Below are 23,101 nucleotides of genomic sequence, written 5' to 3' on the forward strand. Positions count from 1 at the left end.
GGGTGCTGGAAGAGTCATGGCTGATTTGCAAAATGTATGATTTGGTGGCATGTAAGCAGGAAGTGGAAAACGGTGCAGGAAATGTGACGTTGGCAAGACAGATAAAAGAGAGAGTCCAGCTCAACAGTGTCCTTTGGAGGCATCTCTGTATTGCATGGCTGAGGAGCTGAGGGTTTTTTCTGCTAGAGAATTGGTAGTTATGACTGTCCACTGGCATGGTCATGGTTTATTTAACAAAATTACCCAGTTCTTGTGAAGTCAGGCACCAAAGGGCACTGCAAACAGGAGAAACTTGGCTGAATGACTTTTGTAGATGTATAAACAAGAGTAAATCATCTGTGGATCAAAGGAGAACTTGGAATTCCAAGTATTTTGCTAAGTCTTTGAGACTGCAGGCTTCCAGAAAAGACACACAATCTACCCAGAGGCTGATGGGTGTGGGTAGAAAGGATCATTATGGACTTCTACCTTCAACTCTCTTATTTTATAGATTCAAGGAAATGAGGGCACTGTGTCCCAGTGCTTTTGAGGAATTTAAAACAGGAGTGGATGAGAATATGAATCATACTCCAAAAGTTATTTTGTTCCAATATTAAGCAAATCTCTACATTATTAAGAACTTTTGGGGTGATGTGGACTGTGTAGAAGATCAAACACTAGGCTGGAAAAGCTTGTTCCAGCCTGTTTGGTAACATGAACATCTCTTGGATGGAATTTTACAGGCGAGCTTATGAAGTCCAGGGATTGACTGGATTTGAGTGAGACATAATGAATCAAGGAGAATTCAGTTCCAATCGCCCTTTATGCTTCCTTTTACTATGTACTTGAAATATGTGTTAAAATAGTCTACCCTGTTAGAGTATGTGACAAGTGCATAGACTAAGAAGAACCAAGTTCATGGCCAGATCAAGAATAAAGATTTCCAACAAGCTGAGGTGAAAGAGAGCTTTCTTTTCAGTAGCTGCTTTTCATTTATTATCTTGGTTTAGCAGAGGTCATAGAAGAACTAAAGGAATTTTACCCCTTTAGCCCGAAAGGACTGAAAATATCTTGTCAGCTCTTCTTTTCAATCACTTCAGTCCTCTGAGGATAACGAAGATTCTGTATGCACAGGCTTGCCTGAGTGATGAAATGTCTTTAAGTATCTTCAGATGTTGTCAGAATGGTCTCTACATCTTGGCTGTGGGTATGTGTGTTGGTGGATGATGTTACCCATTGAAGGAGCTTTGGAATTTCTGTGTTTTGGCTGGGTTTTGGTTGTTTTTATGTACTAGTAGCTTGAGGGATCAAATCTGAATGCTTGTTTCCTAAGAACTGTTGAAGGTACTCATTGTTTCTGTTAAAAAATTGGTGCAAGTTTTTTCTCCCTGATTTTTGCAGCCAAAAGAAATATGGATCTGTTTTGTAGGGTGGACCTTAAACACCTTCTGTGAGTTCTTAGTCCTTCTCCATGTAAAATGGGACTGAATTATTGTGAATGCAATGAGGTGTGGGTTATTTAATCTAGTTGGAGAGGGAGGAGGATTTTCCTGTGCATTGTGAATATTGGTAGCTCGCTCCATGTGGCTTGGTCCTAGTCTGGGGATGAGGGATTTTCTCTTTGAAGGCTGCTGTTCCCACCTTAAACTGGCACCTGGGTGTCCAGATGAAGTTCTGTGTGTCTGGATTTCTGATTCATATTAGCCCTAATGTGGCAGCAGCTGCTTTCAAATGGGTCTTGCCTAGAGGGGATTACAGGGAGTGCTGTGAAGTCTCATTTTACTTCTTCCACCTTGGCTACAGTGTGCTGAGAGGAGGGGAAGTTGGATATTTGTGCTATCCCTTGCAGATAGAGAACGGAGCACTCTCTGGTCAGCTGTTTTCTGGCAATGTGTTGCCAGAGTAAGTCAGCAGAATATTTAATTTAAATGCCATTGAAAGTCTGCTCTACAGCTATGACAGGATCTCTTCAAAGTTAGTTGCCAGGAACTTAGCAGAACTTTGGTGTGTTAAGTGCTGTGATACTTTTTTCTAATTTCAGGATGACAAGTTAGAGACAAGTTTTTCTGTTGTGTAAACACAGGGCTTTAAACACAAACAAATAGGTATTTTTGGTGCTCTTTTCCTATGACAAAAATTAAACTTGAAAGGTAAAAATAAACAAAAACATGTTCTAAAACCTTCTCAGATTAAAGGTTAGAAAAAAGAAGGAACAAAGGCTCAAGATCCCTTCCAACTCACATAATTGCTGACACAAAGTTGCAGTCCAGCCAGATGAACAGCACAATGTGAGGTACAGGAATAATTTGTAGTCCTTTTAAGTAACCAGAGTAGCAAGCAGCATATACATGCAGTGGAAAAAATCCTCGTCTCTGCTTCAGTTTTTTTAAGAAATATGATAATATTTAGGTTCTATCTTAATGGATCAAAAGAGAGCAGGTAACTTCTGACATCTTATTTAGGGCACTGTACTGATGGAAGAATTTATATGTGAGTAAACTGTGGTATCAGAGCTGGTTGTGTCTTTTGCCTTGGTGAACAGTTTTTCAAACCACCGAGGCTGTGGATGTACACTTACTCTGAAAGCTGTTTTTTATCAGTGGCTTCACATTACTGCTCCCCATCAAAACAGTTTATGTGAGTGTCTCTCAGCCCTATCTAAGCAATATGAGCTCATATACTTAAGCAATTTAGTAGATGATTTGTGCTAACGGGGTTGACTGTTGCTTAGAGACCCTCAGGCTCTGAAAGGCTGTAATGTGAAATGAATGACCCAGATGAATGTTTATTTTTGCCCTTGCCTGAGTTTGGGTCAACTTAGTTCTTTTATTGAATGTTGTGATCTGTGGGTCCTGTAACTCAAAGGAGTGTCAGGTATGCTGTTTTATTTCCATCTGTCAAATCAGAAAATAGTGGAGAATTCTGCTCCAGAGCAGTGCTTGGGGCAAGGCTGGCAGCTGGGATTTCCAGTCAGGGGGGAAGCTTGGGAAGAGCACGTCTGTTTGAACAGGAGGCCAGACCTTCTGCCACTCAGGCTGAAGCATCTCAATGTCCTCTTAAACGGAAGTGTTAATCAAAATATAGCAGACTAATTGTTTATGTGAGTGGATGAGATTATCCCAGACAATGTGGTGCTGTTTGACTTGGAGAAGGAACTGTATAACCGTATGCAAAGCTGCACCACAGCGATAGACAACTGGTTTTTTGATTAGGTCATAAAATCTGGGGAGGTGATAAAAATGGAGCTAATTTTTGGGTGGGGTGCTCTGCTATCTTTTCAGATCAGCTTATAGCTGTGGAGTATTATTTACTATGCACAAATGAATTGGGAATAGTAGCTGAGGCAGTGGGCAGGTTTTTAATCTTAATGTGCCAGGCAGTGGGTTAAGCTCTTGTGATAATGTGTCCGAGAACTTTGTGGAATGATAAGAAAAAGGCTAGAATAGTTTTACTGTGCTAAATATTGTTGCACTGTGTTAGATTAGAACTTTTTAAATGGGGCCTGCTTGTACCAATTAGTTTAACTTGAAAGTAGGTGTGAGCTTTGGTACACTTGTTTTTGTGTCCAGGTTCCCTTTGCAGGGAGAGTGTGCAGTAGTTGCTGCTACAAAGTCTCAGTGGGAGCAAGGGTGTCATGAAAATAAACCTCAGGGTCTCAGGCTTGCCTGTGATTGCATTTAAGACCTTGCACTGACACAAAGAGGTGGAATACCCAAAGCACCCTGAAAAGCAGAATGCCTTCTTCCTGAGAAGAGCTGCTAAAATGTATCCAATTTACTTTGTTTACTCTGGCCAGAGAGAGCTGACATCTCTAAAAAGGGAAACTGGTGGCTTTCCATTGCATTTCTGCATTGTCCCCATCATCCTGGTTGAGAGCTGGTCATGCAGGAATAAGGAATGGTGGCTACTTAGTCCATCACATTCTGACCTTGCTCCAGTTCCTTGTGGGAGCTGCATGGTCTTCTTCTTCAAACCAGGTAATTTCTTTTCTCCTGTCGTCCCTCATGTTGTTTCTGTCCCACTCACTCGTGCCTTGGCACCCTATGCCATCCCATCGCCATTTCCCACACCTTGGATTTTGCCCTTTCCGTTGTGTGAGGGCATCCAGAACTTCTTTCAGGACAAAGTAAAACCCAGTATGCTGCAGCCAGGGCTCTTCTCTGCGTGCAGAGGAGCTGATCCCAAGGCTGTCCCTCTGCTACGCCTCCTGCCCAGCCTGCCAAGCAGCTGCTTGCCCGGCGCTCTGACAGGTCCTGCCGGTGAGTGCAGAAGGGGAAATGTTATTTTTTTCCCATGTATACAATGAAAGGAAGCGCTGTAATAAATGGAGTGAGGTAAAAAGGCTTTCCCAGCACATTACCTTCTAACACTTCTTCATCCTGTTTCTCTGCTCCAGGTCCCGTTGTGCTGTGGGGAGTGGGATTGAATTCCCCACAGCTGGCTCCTGCCAGCTCCCAAGGCCTGGCTTCCTCAGGCACAGAAAGCCCTGCTTTGTCCTGTCAAGGGGATGAAGTACATCTCTCCCTTGGAACAGGGCAAAGGAGGGTCTCTTGCACCTTGGTGCACTGGAGCTGGTGTAGGAAAGTGCTATTTCATTGTTAACATAGCAAAAGGAATAATAAAGTCTCCAGAAATTATGTAAAAGACAAGAGGGGTGGGTGGAAGGGTGGAGAGAGGAAATACTTGGAGATGTCTGCAGTGCTTCCTGTTTGCTTCTGAAAATTATGAGTCAGATCCCCCAGAAACAAAAGAGAGGGGTTTGAAAAATGGTGAGATTTAAAAAAAAAGTAGTCATGTGTGCATCTGTTCTCTTGGTCTCCTGGTTTTTGAGCTCTCAGAGCTGGAGGCCATTTTTCACATTTTTCAGGGCAGTGGTGACAGCAAGGAACACACAATCTTTTCCTTTCCAGTGAAAGGAGAGGGGTTTTTAATATCTCTCAATGCAGCATCAGGAAGGAGACCAATCGAAAAGATACCAAAGATTGCATGATTTGGAATAAAATTTGTGATAGCATCACAGTTCTTCTCAAGTGGATTGCTTGAAGAGCTTTTGCAACAGGAGTTAGGTGTAACCCTGGAGCAGGCTTGCCTTTGCTTTCTGAGGTATATACTTTGGCACAGGAGGGAGAAGGTGCGTTGTGTGTGCCCAGATTGTGTTTGATACTGATCAAGAAGGAGGAACCATGCTCCTTTTTCCAAGGTCAAACAGTCTGCATCTTTAAAACCCATGAATTCTGTGGGATTTGTAGCATGAGTGTTGATAAGTGTATGTGTGTACAGTAGGATTGCACTTACAAAGGAAAAATGAAGTGGATATCATTGTTCCACTTATTGTATCACCAAGTTCAGGCTTTTCTAGAAAACTTGATTTCCTTGTTTCTCTGCCAGTTAATTCCCAGTAAATGTATGTAAGTGATAAAAGACTCCAGTTTTCCAAGTAGAAAGTGATTGTTTGCAGGTGTTTTTCCTCTGTTAAGGTGTCAGGATAAGCTGTGCGAGGACACCTGGAAGCATTTCCTTCAGCTGAAAAGAATGCTGCCGAACTGGAGGGCCTGAAGGGAAAAGGCCAAACTCATTTCTTTGTAACAGAGCTTGTTGTTAAGACACGCTTTAGAAGGTGGTCTGACTGACAGCTGACAGCACAGCCAGAGAGACAGAGCTTCTTGGTGCTCAGCAGAGTCATTGCTGAGAGCTCAGGTGGACCAAAAAAAATCTGTGGTAACAAATAGACATCTGCTCTTGTGTGCTCTGGGGTGCTGGATGCAATAGCCTGTACTGCTATAAGTGTTTCCTGGAGTGATTTTTGCACTGTTCGCAGACCTTGTGGAGGGATGGGGCTGGAAGGGTCCTGGAAGCTCCTCCTGGAGTGTGCAGCCACACTGGTTAGAATGCTGGGCACTTGTGGGATTTTCTGTGCCTCAGAGCCTGGGAGAGTCCTTGGGCACGTGAGATTGGCTGTTGTTGAGTGTAGCCTCCTTGTGGGAGATGCCAGCCTGATTGGTGGTTGGTTTGAGAAAGGTCTAAAACAGTTTTGAGGTGTGAACCTGCTTGTTATGTCATTTTCCTGCTTTATGATTATGGAAAGTTCCCAAAAGTAGAATGGGCTCCTTTTCCACCTTTAACTTCACACCTGTCCACTTGCACAGAAGTGACTGTTTTGCCACCCTGCTTGTGGCTGCTGTTTTGTGACTCTCCTACTTCCCAGCTCCTTCTGCTGTGGCCAGAGCATTCCCATGCATTTCCTCTTCAGGTTTCTGCTCTGTGCTGCTACGTGGGACTCTCCAAGCGAGTGTGTACAGGTCGGGGGTAGGTGTGGCAAAGGACTCCCAGAGCTGCTCCCAGCAACTGGGAAAGCAGCTCTGAGACAATCTGGAGCAGCTCCCAAAATGATCTCTCCCTGCAGGAAACTGGCTCTTCTAGGTTTTAAAAAAAGTAAATAAAGTTGCTGTGATTTCTCAGCTGTTTTTTGTTTGGAAGGTTTTTTTTTAACTTACTGCTGAAGAAAGAGAAGAGCAAAGAGAACATCCAAAAAATACCCGTCCCAGCTGCAAAGATTTGTAAACATTTATTGTTGCAAAATTAAAATAAAAATCATACAATCCTTTGTTGAGAGAATTGGAGCATGTGTTGGTGTGGAGGTATCTCCCTGCACGATTCTCATTGCCACCAGTGAGAGCTGAACACATCAAAGGGTGATCAGACCTCATTCAGGGAATCCCTGCCAACCCAAGTCATTGTCCCCAGGGGCAGAAGTAAAGGCTGAAACTAGCAGCAGAATTTTGGGATCGGGGCTGCATGCTGGCTACAAGCTTGTTGGTGGTTATGCTGTTTTTATCTGAAGGCAAAACCAGGCAGCACCTGTAATTCCTTGGCAAGGAGGTGGTCAGGAAGGGTTCATGTTCCTCCTGTAAAGCCCAGGCTTGCACGCAGTGCCAGGATATTGCACGTCTCATGGAAAGGGGCTGTGGCTGGGGGAGCTCAGGATGTGTTGTGTGAGTGTGCTTGGCCTTGTAGACAGCTCCTGGGGCTGCTGAAGGAAGGTGCCCTAAAGGAAGGATATGAAAAGCACTGGGTCAGGTGCTGAGTTGCTGCAGGAAAGGGCTGCTTGACTAATTTCAGTGGAATTACCTGTGTTCACGCTAATTTGGGCTTGTCCCCGTTGTTTGCCTCTGAAATGAGGTGAGTTCCTTTCTTCATTTGGTATCCTGACATATAACAGAGTTTGTAACATCGAGGTCTTGTTATCTGTATTGTCTGAAAAACTGGGGTTTAACCAAAAACTTAGGCATGTGAAATTTACATCTCCTGTGTGAAACGCACTGCAGAATGCTTAAAGTGTCAGCATTTTGGTTGAGCAGTGTTTCCCACTCACATTTTTACATTGTGTGACATGAGTTGGTCTGCTGGATTATTGCTGTTTGTGTTACAAAATGGAGAAAGCCCTTAGATCGTTTTCCAGGATTTACATTCATACCTGTGTTTGCAGGACTGGTAATTTTTTCATGTATATATTTTTGTATGCATGTGTTTGCTTATATATACGTTGTCATTCCAGATGCTGAGATTCATTATTGGCCTTACAGTTTGTCTGTTTAAACAACAGTATTTTTACACTGTGCTGTTTCAGCAAAGTTTCCTAATTTTCTTCCTTTGCTTATGCTTCCTTTCTACAGTAAGTGTTGCCATTTTGATGAGTAGGTGTGACTGCCTTCATTATGAGGATGAGGTCACTTTTGATTCCTAGACAGATATTGGCATTTCTCAACAGTATTTTTCTGGGTAAATCTCTCCATTTTCATTAAATGGTGTTCACAGTGAATGATCCAGCCTTTCTGACTCCTTTTATTAGCCTATAGTTCTTCAAAGAACTTTAAGAACTGATAAGAGGCTCCTTTCAAGTGGCCATTCATAAATATGTGCAAAGCTGAGAAAAAACCCTCAAATTCTTCTGTTGTAAACTAAACATAGAATTTCTTTTGATTTGGATTATTTTCCCTATGCTGCTGGCTTAGTTTTGCTGTCTCTGGCTGAATAGGTAACTGCAGAGTTCTCCTTGGTTTTGGGAGTAGCAATGCTGCTACTAGAATTTCTTCTCTGAAGTCACTGTGTACCATGGAAATTTAAACTGCTCAGTCTGATAGGGTCTGGTTAGTGAGCTACATGCCTAAAATTCACATAAAGTTGCAGGGTTGCCTCTGACACCCTCATTTTTAGTTTACAGTGGTCGCAGTGTCAGCGTTTCTAATGTGTGTTAGGTTGATATACCTAATAATTTTACTTCATCTGTGCTTTCTTGCATTGAGAGAGCTGAGTTGCAGACCTGTTACAGGTGGTTGTCAGGTGTGAGCAAGCAGAGTTAAAGTCATGTGTGTAATCTTGATTTTCTGATTTACTTCTAAGTTTGGGCCAAATCCTGGACTTGTTTATGTTCCATATGTAGTTAGCTGGATTAAGTGGAAATGCTGCAGAGGTTAGGTTGTAATTAAATCTTTGATGAATGACCCTCAGTGTGAGGTGCTGACACTGCTGCTTCTTTAAGCTTCATCCCTCAGGGCACTTTTGGGAAGCTGGGATGATAGGGGTGAAATCCTGGCCTCAGAGACATTGGTGGAGATATTGTCCGTTCAAAGACAGCTAAGATTTCACCTAAAAGAAAAATGTTAGTAATGGAAATATTGTCCAGTCCTCCAGGTAATATGCATTATTAGTGGGTCTGTGTTCTGCAAACCACTAAAGAAAGCCTTCAGAAAGCTTTCCTAATACTCATTTTATCATTTCAATTTTTTTAGCTTTAATAAAAATGTATTCTAAAAGAGGGTTTGCCTGTGGAAGTGTTTTACAATGAAATGCCTTTGGGCTATTGCAATGTCCTTGTATGATAGATTCTTACTTTTGGTACTAAAAAAAAAAAACAACAACAAAAAAACCCCAGAAAAGAAACAAAGGAAGAAATCAACCATTTCCTTGGGTTTATGGGAATGTGATTTGTTTATTAAAGGCACTGAGACAGGCTGAAACCAAACCCTGCCTGGGAGCAGAGCACCAGTGTTGTAGAGAGGTACAGCAGGACTGGGTGTGCTTGGGGAGGGATCTGGGTGGGATAGGCTGGCACACTTCCTCCCATTGCCAATTCCCCTGGAATCACAGGTCCTTCCCTGAGCTGGAAGGACCCACAAGGATCACTGAGTGCAACTCCTGGCCTTGCACAGCACAACCTCAAGAATCACACCCTGTGCCTGAGAGCATTGTCCAAACACTCCTTGAGCTCTGTCAGCCTTGGGACTGTGACCAATTCCCAATCCCCTTTTCACAGCAGAAAATAGGTGGGCTTGGCACCACTGAAAATGACTTGATGTATGTTATATTGATGTGAGGATCTTGAAACACTGTACAAGTGTTCATTTACTTGGCAAAAATTAGTATGTCCAAACAAATCTCGGTACCATTTGCTTGGTGCATTAATGGCTTAGCTATTATGCAGGCCAAGAAAATTGCAAAACTGAGACTAAAATCTAAGAACCACGCTTTCTCATTTCCTCTGTAACCTCCAAATAACATTTTATTCCTTTGTAATAATTTATTTTAGCTCTGTTCTTATAATTTAATTGAAATTGCACAATGTTTAAAATGTAAATATAGCTATAAAAAGGGATAAACAAGTTCTACTGAACAGGAGCTTTTGCAAGCTAAAAGCATGATTGAGTATAACACAATACAATAGAATAACAAAATGGCATTCAGGATTTATAGCTGGATTGCTTAATTGAGCAGAAAAACTTCTGCTTTTACTCCCCCCTCTCCCCCTTGTCATGCAAGCCTGCAGGTACAGTTACAAGAATATATGAATGTATTATCAGATAAGGGAAAAACTTTAGGGCTAATTATTTGTGCAGTTAGTGCAAATGTGGAGCTGGCTGTTTGTATGGTGGTGTTTTTGTTTCTCAGTATGTGCTTGGGGTTGTACTTTCTGCCCTTGTGTCTCCACAGCATTTGATAATACAGTTCAAAGTGACCCATGTGAGCACTTTTTGGGATGATGGGAGTGGCTGAGTGTTCCCGCTCTGTGTAGAGATAAAATGCACCCACATCCTTGGTTTACACTGAAGATTGTTCATGGTGAAATTTGTCTGCTGTTTTAGACACCTTGAGGAGTTTGGAATGTTTTACATGCATAGAATTTTGCTTTCCTAGGGTAAGGGAATACCCTATTAAACTATTAAATAGCTCATTTCAACCTGTTTTATGCTTTATGTTTGTGGCAATTAAAATTTGTTCAGAAAGGAAACTATAAAGTTCCTAATGTTTGAGGCAGGCAGGAGCCAGATTTTCTTGTCTCCTAGCTGCTGTACCTCACTGGTATGAAGTTCTTTAAATACAGTGTTCTGCTGTCCTCCCATTTATGAAAGGGGCTTTTTAGCATGGAATCTTCCTAAATGGTACAGAGATTTAATAGTCCTGCTATAAGTGCAAGGAAGAGCCTTTTTATTTTCTGTGCCAGCTGGGATTAATGTAGGCGACCCTAAAAGATGTGAGAAGATGATGGTGAAAAATTTGGCTTTGGAAAGAGACAAGAAAAATTACACATTTCATACAGGGTAGCTAAATCATAGAGTTGTAAATCATTTGAAGCAGGACTGATAGTCAGAAAAGAGTATGAACTCACATTTTGGGAAGGGTGAGGTAGGATGACTGTAGATTTTTGGCAGGAGACCGCTTGAAGCACACAAGAAGTGGGCTGACCTAGATGCCTGATAAGAGGCTCAATGAAATGAAAAGTGGGTGGACTTGGAGAAGAACTGGGTGGATCTGATTGTTTTGGCACTTAGGTATTTGATGTTTGATTTCCAGGGCAGCAAAATTTTAATCACCTATTGTTCATTATTGGTTGGTTTCTTGGTGGTATGACTTGCACCTCTCTTTCCGAGTGGTTGCTGGGATGTGTGGAGCACGGGAGAGGCTTTGTGCTGCAGCTGGGCAGGAAAGAAGTGTCCTGGGTGGCAGGTGCTCTGGAGGAACATTTCTGTGGAGGAGATTGTGTGAAGGGACATCTGAGGAGCAAAGTGAGGGAGGCATTGGGAGGAGCTCCTTTGTTCACAAGGGATGTCAAGGTTATGTGGTTTTGGAATGGAACCTCAGCATTATTGGTAAACAAATATATTGCTGGGCTCCACTGGCAGTTAAAATATCTAGCTTCTCTTAATGATGCCTGTCACCAACTTTGCCCCTCTTCCTGCTGCTGCCCAGGCCTTGTGTGCTGCTCAAAAAGGCAGTGAAATTATGATACCATTGAGAGAGTAAAAGCTGAGCAGTTTACATTGAAAACATCGCTTCTAGCTTAGTTTATTCAGCTTTTTGAGGTATAAAATATTCCATAGATATATAAATAATGAGTGTGTGATAGAGATCAGCAGTTGGGTCTTGTATTTTTTGACAAGTCACACACACACACACACACACACACACACGTGCAGTTCCATGTATGGGAGAGTCCATGTGCTCATGTGTTTATTCAGGTATTTTTGTACTTAATAATATTGTCTATGATGACTGGGTGGAAATCTGTTGGTAAGAAGAGGCAAAATACATTTCAGATGGTATTTTTGAAACTCAAGGCACAAAGCTAAGATAAATGATATTATGTGGCTGCTTTCTTTAACAATCTAAAAAGCATCTTATGTTATGAAAGAGACCTAAAATTCATGAAACCCACAGTAATTACTTTCCTATTATTTTCTTACATTGGTTTTTGTTCTTTCAGAATGCACCTGTATCTCAGTAGTAAATCTGAAATAAGTCATCACTGGGAACAGTCCTTCTAGGATTACTGCTGTACAACTATCCCTTGACTCTTGCACTACCTCCAAAAGTTCCTAGAAACCTTTGATGTATTTACCTTTAGTCTGTGTTACGTAATCAGGGGAGCTTGCAGGACATAAAGACTTATGGAGCATATATGATTCCTATCAATGAACCCAGGCACCATTAGACTTTTCTGCCAACATACCTTGCTAATCAGTTATACCTCTGCTGCTTCTCAGTCCTGCTCCTCCCACCCCTGTGTTCTTCCTCCCATTTCACCAGAGAAGAGACAGCTTCAACTCCACCAGATGATGCGGGAGAATGAGAGGAAGAGAGGTGCAGAACCCTACAGGTTCATACTTTGGCCACTTGACATGAGGCAGAACTTTTTTCCTGTGTAGTGACCGAGCACCGAACAGATTGCCCAGAGAGAGTGTGGAGTGTCCTCACTGGAGATACTCCAGAGCTGTCTGGGCACAATCCTGTGTCCTGTGCTCTGGGATGGCCCTGCTGGAGCAGGGAGGTGGGCCCAGCTGCCCCACTGTGGCTCCTTCCACCCTGACCCATCCTGGGATTCTGTGATGACAGTGGAGAGTTGAAACTGCCTTTACTTTCCCCCCCTGCCTCTGTGGATAAGCACACCTTATCTCCTAGGCAATGCTTTAGGTAGCTCCAATTCTTGTTTAATGAGCCTTTGTACGCTGTAGCTGTGTACACCTCTGTACACTGTGAGGCCTTAATGGCTTAAACACCTGCTGGTCTGTGAGGTTGGCTGCCTGTGGCACTACGATGAGGAACTGCCCTTGCTTGCCCTGCAGCGAGTGGAAAAACTTCCAGTGGCTTCAGTGGGAGAATGACTGGGCATCTGCGACAAGCAATCCCATGAGCATTGTTGCTTTCAGCCCCTAATTCTGCAATTACTGAATACAAAGGGTCATACGTAAAGTCCAGGGGTGTAATTACTATTTTGACTTTCCTGATGATTTATCTTAGGCACTACCAATGAACTGTACAGCTTAATTACGGCAGTTACTTGGAGGGATTGTGCAAACCCCAGGTATTTATTGTGTTCAGGGAAGAACTAGCTCAGCTAGAGATCATTTCATATATGTGCAGGGATCTCCTTTGTCATTTATGTGCTGCCAATGTATGGAAAGCTGAAATGCAATTGTGTTGTATGTGCCAGATGCTGAATGACAGCAGAGAGCACAAAGCAGTATTGTCTACAGTCCAGCTGAGGAATTAAACCCCTTGAAGTTTGTTAAAGCTTCTCTGATAGTACCATGCTTAAGTGGCTTGAATATTGGCACCATAATTTGGATCAGTGTTTACATAGCTTGCACATTTTATGGTATAATGCAGTAAATATAATACAATAAATTCTGCCTTTATCTGAAAAGCCTGGTCTGGTGCACTTTGGCCTCCTATTCAAACCTACAAGCAAGTGATCTTAAAACCTGCTGTGGTGTGGTGTGACAGTAACTGCAGGTTATAGAGGAGTCCAGGATCTTTTGCAGCCAAGCCTGTTGTTTGGTTTCACACATCTCAAATGGATTTGTTAGCAGGTTACAAAGGTCTTGAATTGCTGCTTGTTTAACACAGCCACCTCACAGGTGTCAGTAACAAACCAGCAGCTGCTTTTGGCTCTCTATAAAAGTGGGATTTGAATATTTTGAATTGTGTGTCATAGGAAGTGGCCTGTGTTTGAAGAGCTTCTTCTGTTCCCCTCCACAGAACGTGCTGAAGTCTTGCATCATGTGCAATGTGCAGCTCAGCTCTCCTTACGCACGGTAACGAGCACCTCCAGAGTAAACAAGGAGCTGTTAGACTCCCTGAAGGTCATGCAGCTGGAATATGGGCTGAATGGCATTATGTGGAAATGCTGGGGATTAAATTGTTAATATAATAACTGCTAAATAAACAAAGCAATACCTTCCTCAGATTTTTGTCCTGTGCTATAAGAAACAAAGGTGTGAGAAGCTGAGGTGCTGAGCAAGGGCTCAGGAGATGATGTTCCTGCTCTGTCATGCCACTGCCACGTGCCAATCAACCTTTCTCTGCTCTGATTTTGTGTCCATAGGATGGAAGCGGCACCAGTTCCTTTTTCCTTTGTGTTCTCTGATGTCTTTGGTTCATGAATGCTGCCAAACTCATTTATGGTCCTTACCTTTGTGCCTTTAGAGAATGCTCAGTGGCAAGTGATTAATATTAATTGCTGAATGTCTGTTCTCTGCAAGGCCAGTGTGTTTGAGCACTGCAGCTGGCTGGCTCAGAGAGTGTGCAGGATCTCATTTGTTTTGCTCAGCACCACCACCTTGTTTTCTATCTGACTTGCTACAGCGACATGCCATGGTGAAAGTTTTGCAATTTACCCACAGCATGGTTGTCACAAGTTGTCACCAAGGAACACAGGAGGTTCCTTGTGTGTTATGGTTAGCTTTTCAATATGCCTCCATCCTGAATGTGCTTAAGGTCAAACCTTTTGGGTTCCTCCTTAAAAACCTTTGAGGGATTTTATTGAGAGTGAGAAGTACTTGGCATTTAAATCCTTCGGCAAAGCTTCTGTTAAGGTAGTTCTTTCCTGTCAGCTCTCTGTGACTCCAGGATTTAGGTGCTATTTATTGGAAGCTTTGGCCTATTAGAACATGGACAGAGCACAGGATGCCTGCAAGACTCTTCCTGAGTCCTGCTTTCTGAACTTCACTCTGTTCTTGTTAAGCCTGGCCTAACCTAGGCTGTGAAGAGCACAACTCCCTAAGGCCCCCCGCTTGCTCCTGAAGCTGTTTCTTCAATTCCCCTTCCTTACTGACACCTCATGTTTGCATCTAGGTCTGTTTTAAGATTGGAACTGCTGACTTCCAAAATTCTTTGTCATTTTTGCTTCTGGGAGCTGCAGCCACAGTTTCTCATCTTGCTAGAGGTAGAAAATTCATGGGTGTGCTGGGGGATTGGCCTCGCTGTGCTCGTGGCTGGAGGCAAAGCCAACTTGAGTGAAAGCTGAATTCATCTATTGTGTAACTTGGCTGAAGTCAATTTGTGCTTTTTCTGGCAATTTCCAACAAAAATGCTGCTAAGAAAGTTGCTGTAAAGTGGCAGGGCAGTAGCGTGTCCTTAAGCACGATTTTCCTGAATAATTGTTTGAAATGGGCAAATTATTTACAGGATGCTTCCTGAAAGGAAGCTGAATTTATGTCTAGGAAGTTCTGAGATAAGTTTAACAATTCATATTTTAAATTTTATGGTTTATTTAACTTCTAAAATATTGCAAGAAATATATTAGATTTGTCATCTAGGTTTTCTGTTTTGGTTTAATGAAATGCTTATTCATTTTAGCACAGGAAAGTGTGGTCTTGGGAGTTTTGATCAGAGCTGAACCTTAATTCCATATGCCTCCTCAGAGGAAAAAGATGGGAAATGGTGAAGGAGAAAATCTGACAGCTGCAGAGAAGCAAACTGTTTCTAATTGAGGGTTAATGGCTCTGATGAAGGAAAACATAAATTTTACATGGAACATCAATGTATGTGGTGTGACAAAAGGGATTTCACTGGATTTAAATGATCTGAAACACAGACCATTAGAAGAAATCCTCTCTCTGGAAGGAAAATGCAGACTTTCTTGGTTATGCTTAGTAACTGAATAACAGAGTTTCTCTGGTATTTTTTGTATTACACTGGAGAAATGTGGAAGCTTTTGGATCTATGGTGTGGCAGGCGTGTCTGTGCATTTATAAACATTGATGGCATGTTTTAGTGAGTGTGATAACTTTTGTTTTTCTAGGTTAGTGGATGACCGGTGTGTGGTCCAGCCAGAGGCAGGTGACCTTGCTAATCCTCCAAAGAAGTTCCGAGGTCAGTAACCGGGGATCATTTCTCTTTAATGACCAACTGATGCAGTTCTAACTCCTTGGGCACTTTTGTCATGTAACTTCCCAGAGGGTTTGTGGACACAGGGACAAAGTTTTGAACTGGAACATGAATGGCAGATTTTGAGAGCAAAATACAAAATTTGTAAAGGAAGGAGAAGCAGGTGGAAAATATGGCTAAAGGGGCTGAATTTTCCTGTAGTCCAAGAGCTGTTTGCTCTGTTCTGTACATTGAACACTGATCCCCTGCTCTGTGACAAACTCTTTGCTCAAGCCCTGCTGTTTCACTGTAAATGGGAAAGAAACTTGAGGTCCAAAGCTACTTGAGCTGATGGATTGTTTATTTTTTTTTCAGGATAAGATACCATTTTAAGGAGTACTCCCAAATATTTTCTCAGCTTTTTGTTTTGCTTTTGCTTAAAACTGTATCTGGTTTTTTTCAACTTGACTTTGTAGATTTAGATAATTCTGCTGTTTTGCTTATTGGAAAAAAATACCAGTGCACTGACAACATGTAGTTTTTACTTCTTGACTGCTAAAAAGTACTCTTTAACTGTGCCAAAGCAGAGCCTTACTAAGCCTGATCCAGGCCTCTTTTGGCTTAAAAGGGCTTGGATTCACACTGGTTCTGAGATAAAGAGAATCCCTTGCCTGATTTAGAGCAAGGGAAATGTGTTTCATGACTGTATGTATTTTCAATGATCTTTACGGTCCCTTCCAACACCAACCATTCTATGATTTTCAGGGGTTGCACTGACATGCTTAACCCTAGTATTTTATTTGCAGTACTTCTGCGAAAACTAAAGCATTTAAAACATTGGGAGAGTGGAGTTCTGGAGTTCCCAGAGAGTTCAAGACTTTTTTCCCATTATATATTCAGGAAACATCAGCAGTTGGTTGCAGTTCCAGCTGTGAGCATTCAGTGTTCTGGCAGATACTGGAAACTGAGAAAGTGAGGATGCATACTTAGAAACTAACAGTAATAAATTTCAGTCACTTGTGTGACTGAATAACTTTAAAGCAGAGCTGGGGGATAGTATCCAGTGTGGCTTTCAGGCTACTTAACAGTGATTTCACCCTCTCACTTGTCTGCAAGTACATATGTAACTCACATTTTCCAGGTTGTGCAAAATATCATGTGGGGATCCTTTGAACGATGTTTTTCTCTCTGGACTGTTTCTAAAGTCAAACTTATCCAGGTTTCTAGATGAGACCAAGGTCACAGGGAAAGATTTGTGATAGGATGATTGAATACACCCAAATGCCTACAACTAAGGATCCCAACAGAGCTTAAAAAGACAGCCATAACTTTTTCACTGTCTAGTGTTTGAGGACTTGATTTTATAACTTCAGTTATAAAGAGTTCTTTTCTTGCAGCTCTGTGTTGTTAATTTCTAACTTCAAAAGGCAAAGAAAGAAAAAGTTTATAGGTTTCTGTGTTAATGATTTGTGCACTTTGATGCAGGGTGGAAGCTGATTGAACTCCCAGCACTAATGATTTTCCACCAGTGGTGGTAGCACATGTGGAGCAGATGTCACAGGGGGATGGGACACTGACAAATGCACAGCTGTTTTCTGCTGCTGGGGAAACCAAGGACTGTCTCCTGAGTTACATCCCAGCTTCTGCAGGGGAGTGGTTTCCATTAGTTGTGGACAGTTTTGCTCTGTCCCTTATTGTAACCTCTGTCTGTTGCTTGCATGACACATCCCTTTGTCTCCAGTTGCCTCTGCTCCCTGTTCTCCACAGCATCAAATCTTTCCTTTCCTCTAACTTAGATCCTCCTCTTTTTGGGGATTCCCTCTTCTCCATCTCCCTCCCTGCCCCAAAACTTTTTAGTAGCTACTCTCCTCCTTCCCGCTGCTGCTTAGCATTCTTTTTTTTTTTTCCCTTTGAATTCTTGCTTCCAGTCACTCCTTATCTCTCTCTACTTTATAGTACCATACCATAGCTTAATGTTGGGACTGCTGGCATGGTGGTAGCATGCAAATTTGGATGACCTGTAACAAAGTGATTTGGGTTGGAAGGGACCTTAAAGCCCATCTCATTCCAGCCCCTGCCATGGGCAGGGACATTTTCCACTATCCCAGGTTGCTCAGAGCCCCATCCAGCCTGGCCTTGGACACTGCCAGGGATGGGGCAGCCACAGCTTCTCTGGGCAACCTGTGCCAGGGCCTCAGCACCCTCAGAGAGAACAATTTCTTCTTCATATCCAATCTGAATCTACCCTTTTTCAATCTGAAACCATTCCCCCTTCTCGTGTCACTCCATGCCCTTTTAAAAAGTCCTTCTCCATCCATCTTTCTTGTAAGTCTCCTAAAGGTACTGAAAGGTGCTATAAAGTCTCTAACATCTGTAGGAGAAACTAATTAGTGAAAAAGTAATTGTTGCATTAATTTATGCAACTCACCCTTCTATAACAGCATGGCTATAGTGTTAGGGACATTGAATATAATTTTCCTGCTGCTTCAAGTATCCATAATCAATGTGTGTTCAGGAGGATGGCTGCAGGAAAGATGAACCTATCATTTGGATGTTTTCTCCTTCATCCTTTAAGTCAAATTCTAAGTGTGAGAATAGCAGGAGCTTTGCTGAGAGCCCAGAAAACTTGCTGTCTAATTGAGATTTTGTGCCTTGAACCATGAAGGTGTCTCTACCATGAGAGCAACCAAAAGCACATCTCTGCCATGCTTTGCTAAATTTCTTAGCTGTGCTCAGAGCCCTGAGGCAAAGGAGTTGCTAAATGTTGTTCTTATAACCAAGAATCTAAGCAAAATCCATATTTTTCTCCCCAAGAATCTTCTGGGAAATAGCTTTCAATTACAGCAGCAAAGTTAACAAACCAAACAGAAACTGCTTTAAGTATGTTCTTGACATGAAAGGAAGACTTAGGCATGAATGATTAATTGAATGATTAGACATAAGCAACTGAAAATAGCATCTAAGAGTAGGATGAGTAGGGCCTCTTCACTAATAGGAAGTGCTGTCTGCATGGTTTACAATGTTTTTATCACTGATAGCTGAACTGGCGTTGATTTGAGGTTAGAGCACGACCTGGGAGCCAAAGAAGTATGAGAAAAACATGTTTCTAACAAGATGTTTAGATTTTAAGGACTGACTCTGAAAATTAATATCAGAGAAGACTGGGTTTTGTCTTTTTTGGTAATATTTTATCAACCCTTTCCCCAGTGGGAGGGACAAAAAAGAAAGATTGTGGTTTTGAACTGCTTGTATGTCCCCTACAGGATTCACTCAGAGATCAAATCAAGGTACTGAGCTGTTGGCCTGAACTGAAAGCCTATGTAAAAAGGTGTCTCAAAATAGCAGTTTCATTTTTATGTGTTTACTTTTTTTTTTTTCTTTCCTGTGGGTGGTTGCTATTCTGGTTGTTTAAGAATATTCTGCAGCATGGAGTGTTGTTAAGCTAAGGAAAGATGTGATTGCTTCTCATTTTGTGTCCGTATGAAGAAGCTGTACTCCTCATTCCCCCCCAGTCACACTGGAATGAACCTGGAGTGGCTCTGTGTGCACCAGGGTGCACATCCAGATTTGCATCAGTTCAAAGGAGGGTGAAATTTGGTCCCACACGTGTTTCCTGAAGCCAGGTGAAAAAACCCCACAAAACATTTATTGTATTGCAGTGGAATTGAAGGGACTGATCATACCAGGTGCTTCATGTGTTAATTCCAGCTGAAACTGGTGGGATCCAGGGCACTGAGTGTGGTGATGGAAATGCTTACTGTGCTGCAGGGCTGGTTTCACAGAGATTGGGAAGAACACTCCCGGTGTTTCTCCAGTGGGAAACACTTTCAGCTCCCAAGGTGTAAAGTAGCACAGTTAAGACTTGCTTGCTGGTCAGATCTAGCAGCTCTGGAAAAGAAACATGAGTCTCTCTCCTATTTTAAATGTAAAATGACCTAAGCTTGTAAACTGGTCTAAACTTCCTTGCTTGTAACTTTGTATTCCTTTCTTTTCTTGAGGCTTCTGCAGTGAAAGTGATGCTTGGGTTCCTAAATACCCTCCTTTGCCTTTCAGGTTTTAGTCTGATCTCAGGTTTTTCTGACATTATTCTTTCATCTTCTCTTCCTTCCTTTCTCTGCACTCTCTCTTTTCTTCTTCCCGCCCTTTCCTCTTCCATCTGCCATTTTTCTTTTTATTTGCCTTCTACATAATTTTGGTTTATTCTTTTATTTTCTTCTTATTTCTCCCAGTTCCATAATTGCTTTAATTTCCTTCTCAGACTCCTGATAGCTTTTTCGTTGTCCTGCCTAGGACTCTTCATTGCCCCACTCCTTGCTCCGCCGCATTTTTTCCTTTTCATTTTCACATTAGATCCTTTTTGCCTTTCTGTTTATTTTTTTCCCCAACACCAGTAGATTTGTCTGCACTGTAATTTTATAGCCCTGTCAGTTCCTCTTACCCATTTAACTGGTTTTAGTAAAGCCACGTGATAATTTCTCTAGTTCAGCAAACCAAAGAAATCTTTCATGGTGGGCAAACGTTGAATTTCTAGCACTTAAAAAAATTCCCAAGAGAGGGCAGGGAGAGAAAGCATCTCACAAATATTGTTCTAAACCATCTTTATCGAATATCAAGAAATGATTAAAGGGCATAATAGGAGTTATTTTCCTTTTCAGACTTCCTGAGTGAAGGTGCTATTTGCTTACCTTTGATATTACCTCCTAAATTAGTCCTCAGGAAGAGGAGCATTTATGTCAAACTCCATGAAGTAGTGGATTGGGAACTAGGACAATCTGGAAATGCCTGGAGAAGTCAGAAGAGACATTCTGTCTCATGAGTGGGTTGCTAGACTGACCTCCAGGAGGGAATGGCTTTTTGATCTGCTGTGTGGTGGAAAGTTGCTTTATAATCTTACACCTTAGTTTCTCTTTTTTTCCTGTTTATTTGAACTGTAGCATCTCTAGGGCAGGCAGTGTTCCACCCCCTCACAATGTTTAGGATCATGAAGCTTGAATTTACATGGTTTTGTTACTCTAATAAAAAAAATGGAAATAAACCCCCAGAGAAAAACGATGAGCTGACCTTGTTTCAAGACATCTAGAATCCTAAAAAGTAAAATAAAATAGGAAAAAGCTTATCTGGGAACAAATAATATGATTTTTTTCTAGTCTATAAATTGAGAGAAATACAATTGAAGTAACACATTTAAAAAAGGCCCCCTGCAGAGTGATAGCACTGAGACTCTGCAGGAGAATGAGAAGCACTGTGTTTACTCTAAGTAGCAGGATGTGTGGGGAGTAACTGAGAAATGAAGACTGGTCCTATAAAAAGAAGGTATTGTTACTTCAGAGAAATAAATATTTCATAAAACCTTCTGAGAAGGCATGCTAATTATAGATTGTGACAGAAAATAATAGCAGGCTTTTGTCTTATAAGCTGAAATCCTGATACTTCAGGTAAAATATCCTATAATAATAGTACAATTTAATGGTACACAGCACTTTGGGTTTTTTTTCACCTTCTTGATTTCCAGAATATTGTAAAAATTACCTAGGAGTTGTGTACTGTAGGTTGTGTGATATAATTCCCATTATAAATGTGAAATGAAAGTGAACACCTTTGCAGAATGGCTGGGTTTGCTTTGATAAGGACTTTTCCTTTGGAACAGCAACTCAGGGCTGCAAGGGGCAGCGGGGGGAGGAAATCCATGAGCACCTTGGGTCAGTGCCAAGGAAAGTTCTGCCACTGGGGGTAATTTTGTGTGGACAAGCTTTGCTGCTTGAATAGGGGCTGGGTCAGTCCTCAGTGTTTGGCTGCCTGTGCCAGTGAAATATGGAGGGCTCATAGTTGGGGACAGACCTTTCTTTAACATCCACAGACTGCAGCTCATGCTGGGGAAGAGCCTCACCCTACAACACCCAGGCAGTCCTGGGTGTCCTTACTACTCCCCCAGCAGAAGTTTTCCCTCTTCTTTCCTATTAATACATGTGGCATGTGAAAGGACAATTACCAACATTTGCTATGTGAAATGTCTGTCAAATCTTGCTGCTTTTAGAGCAGTTGATGATTTTGACAGTGCAAGACTAGATGTTGTTTATCATTCTAAAAGTAATTACTTTGGATGAATCACGAGCCTCTATTTACAGTTTATAGGACTGCCACTGGACAAAAAAACCCTGAAACCTCTTGAGTCAGAGCATTTCACAAAATTCAGTTCCTTACCAATTAACATTAACTTTCAGTTATTAATTACAGTGTTGAGAAATAAAGATGAATGATTGAACAAGCATTTAGGGAAAAACTCCTTGGCTTAATTCCAGATGTCTCTCCTCTTTCTTGATCTGCAGCCCCCTCACTCCACATGGGGAGCTGGTGGGGATGGGATAAAGGTTGGTATATTGAGATTCTCTTTCCTTTGCTGCTCCACATTTCTTACTCAGCATCTCAGAATTGGCTTCAATCTTTTCCTTCTTCTCCTCCTCGTCCTTTTCTCCCATTTGCACAGCCACCCTGCTCAGGTGGCTCCTCTCTCCTCACCTGCTTTTTTCCCTGTCTGTTGGACTGTAGTGATGTTCAGCTTGTGTTACTTTGATTAAAAAACCCTAACAGTAAAAGCAACTCAGTGAAGGCATGTGGAGACCCAAACTCTGTGTGAACCTGCTTGGTGGCTGTTAGCAGAATTCCCCTGCCATCCTTGGATTCAACAGTGCCAGGAGGAGCTGGGCAAGCCAGGTGTGTGGCATGCACACAGCAGGACCATTCTTCCAAGGTTTCACTGCCTTCAAACAGTGCATCTGTGATGCTAATAAAGCATCAGGCAGATATGGCAGGATCACAGCCTGGGGCTGTTACAGAAATTGCACAGTGAGAACATGTGGGGCTTTAAAAGACTTTAGGTTCAACTCTAATGTTATTCCAGGCTGTTTATGGTATCATTGCCACCAAGCTGACTTGGTGGATGTGTTTAAACACCAGTATCTGGACATTTCTGGACAAAAAAAACCTAACCAAAGCATACTTACAAATGAAGGAAATGTCTTTCAACTTGACTTGGGAGTATTTCTTTCAATCTTTCCCCAGACTGCCTTTTCAAGGTGTGTCCTATGAACAGATACTCAGCCCAGAAGCAGTACTGGAAAGCCAAGCAAGCCAAACAAGGAAACCATACAGAAGCAGCACTGCTGAAGAAACTTCAAGTAAGAGACATCTGTATTTGTAATCTTATCTCAATCTGCAGGCTGTAGAATTACAATAGCACCAGAAAGAATAATAACCAAGTGCCTTGGGAACCACTGTGATGGGTATTATTATGCCACCATAGCAACTCTATATTAGCTCTCCTACCTCCTGACTGGCATTTGTAGCTCCTGTTGTGGTGTTTATCTTACTTTGGGCAGGGGGTTTTGCCCCTTTGCTGTAAGCAAGGTAGTGCTTTCAGAAGTTTTATAAAGTGAAAATGGAGTTAAAATCAGGACAGAGCCCTGGTTTAAATAATGCTGGA

General features: G+C 42.0%; 1 protein-coding gene across 3 annotated transcripts in view; it reads left to right on the top strand.

The window, feature by feature from the left end:
• The window catches only part of ITPR2 (inositol 1,4,5-trisphosphate receptor type 2), a 241,806-nt gene that overhangs the window by 12,951 nt on the left and 205,754 nt on the right, over window positions 1–23,101 (top strand). For 2 of the 3 annotated variants that reach the window (XM_015628084.3, XM_015628085.3), the window contains exons 2-3: window positions 15,557–15,627; window positions 22,681–22,796. In XM_015628084.3, coding sequence (XP_015483570.1) covers window positions 15,557–15,627; window positions 22,681–22,796 — 187 coding nt within the window. Of the gene's footprint in view, window positions 1–15,556; window positions 15,628–21,977; window positions 22,333–22,680; window positions 22,797–23,101 lie in introns of those variants that run through there. The other variant, XM_033514205.1, reaches the window with a different exon arrangement.

Source organism: Parus major, chromosome 1A (assembly GCF_001522545.3).
Source record: "Parus major isolate Abel chromosome 1A, Parus_major1.1, whole genome shotgun sequence".
Taxonomy (NCBI): Eukaryota; Metazoa; Chordata; class Aves; order Passeriformes; family Paridae; genus Parus; species Parus major.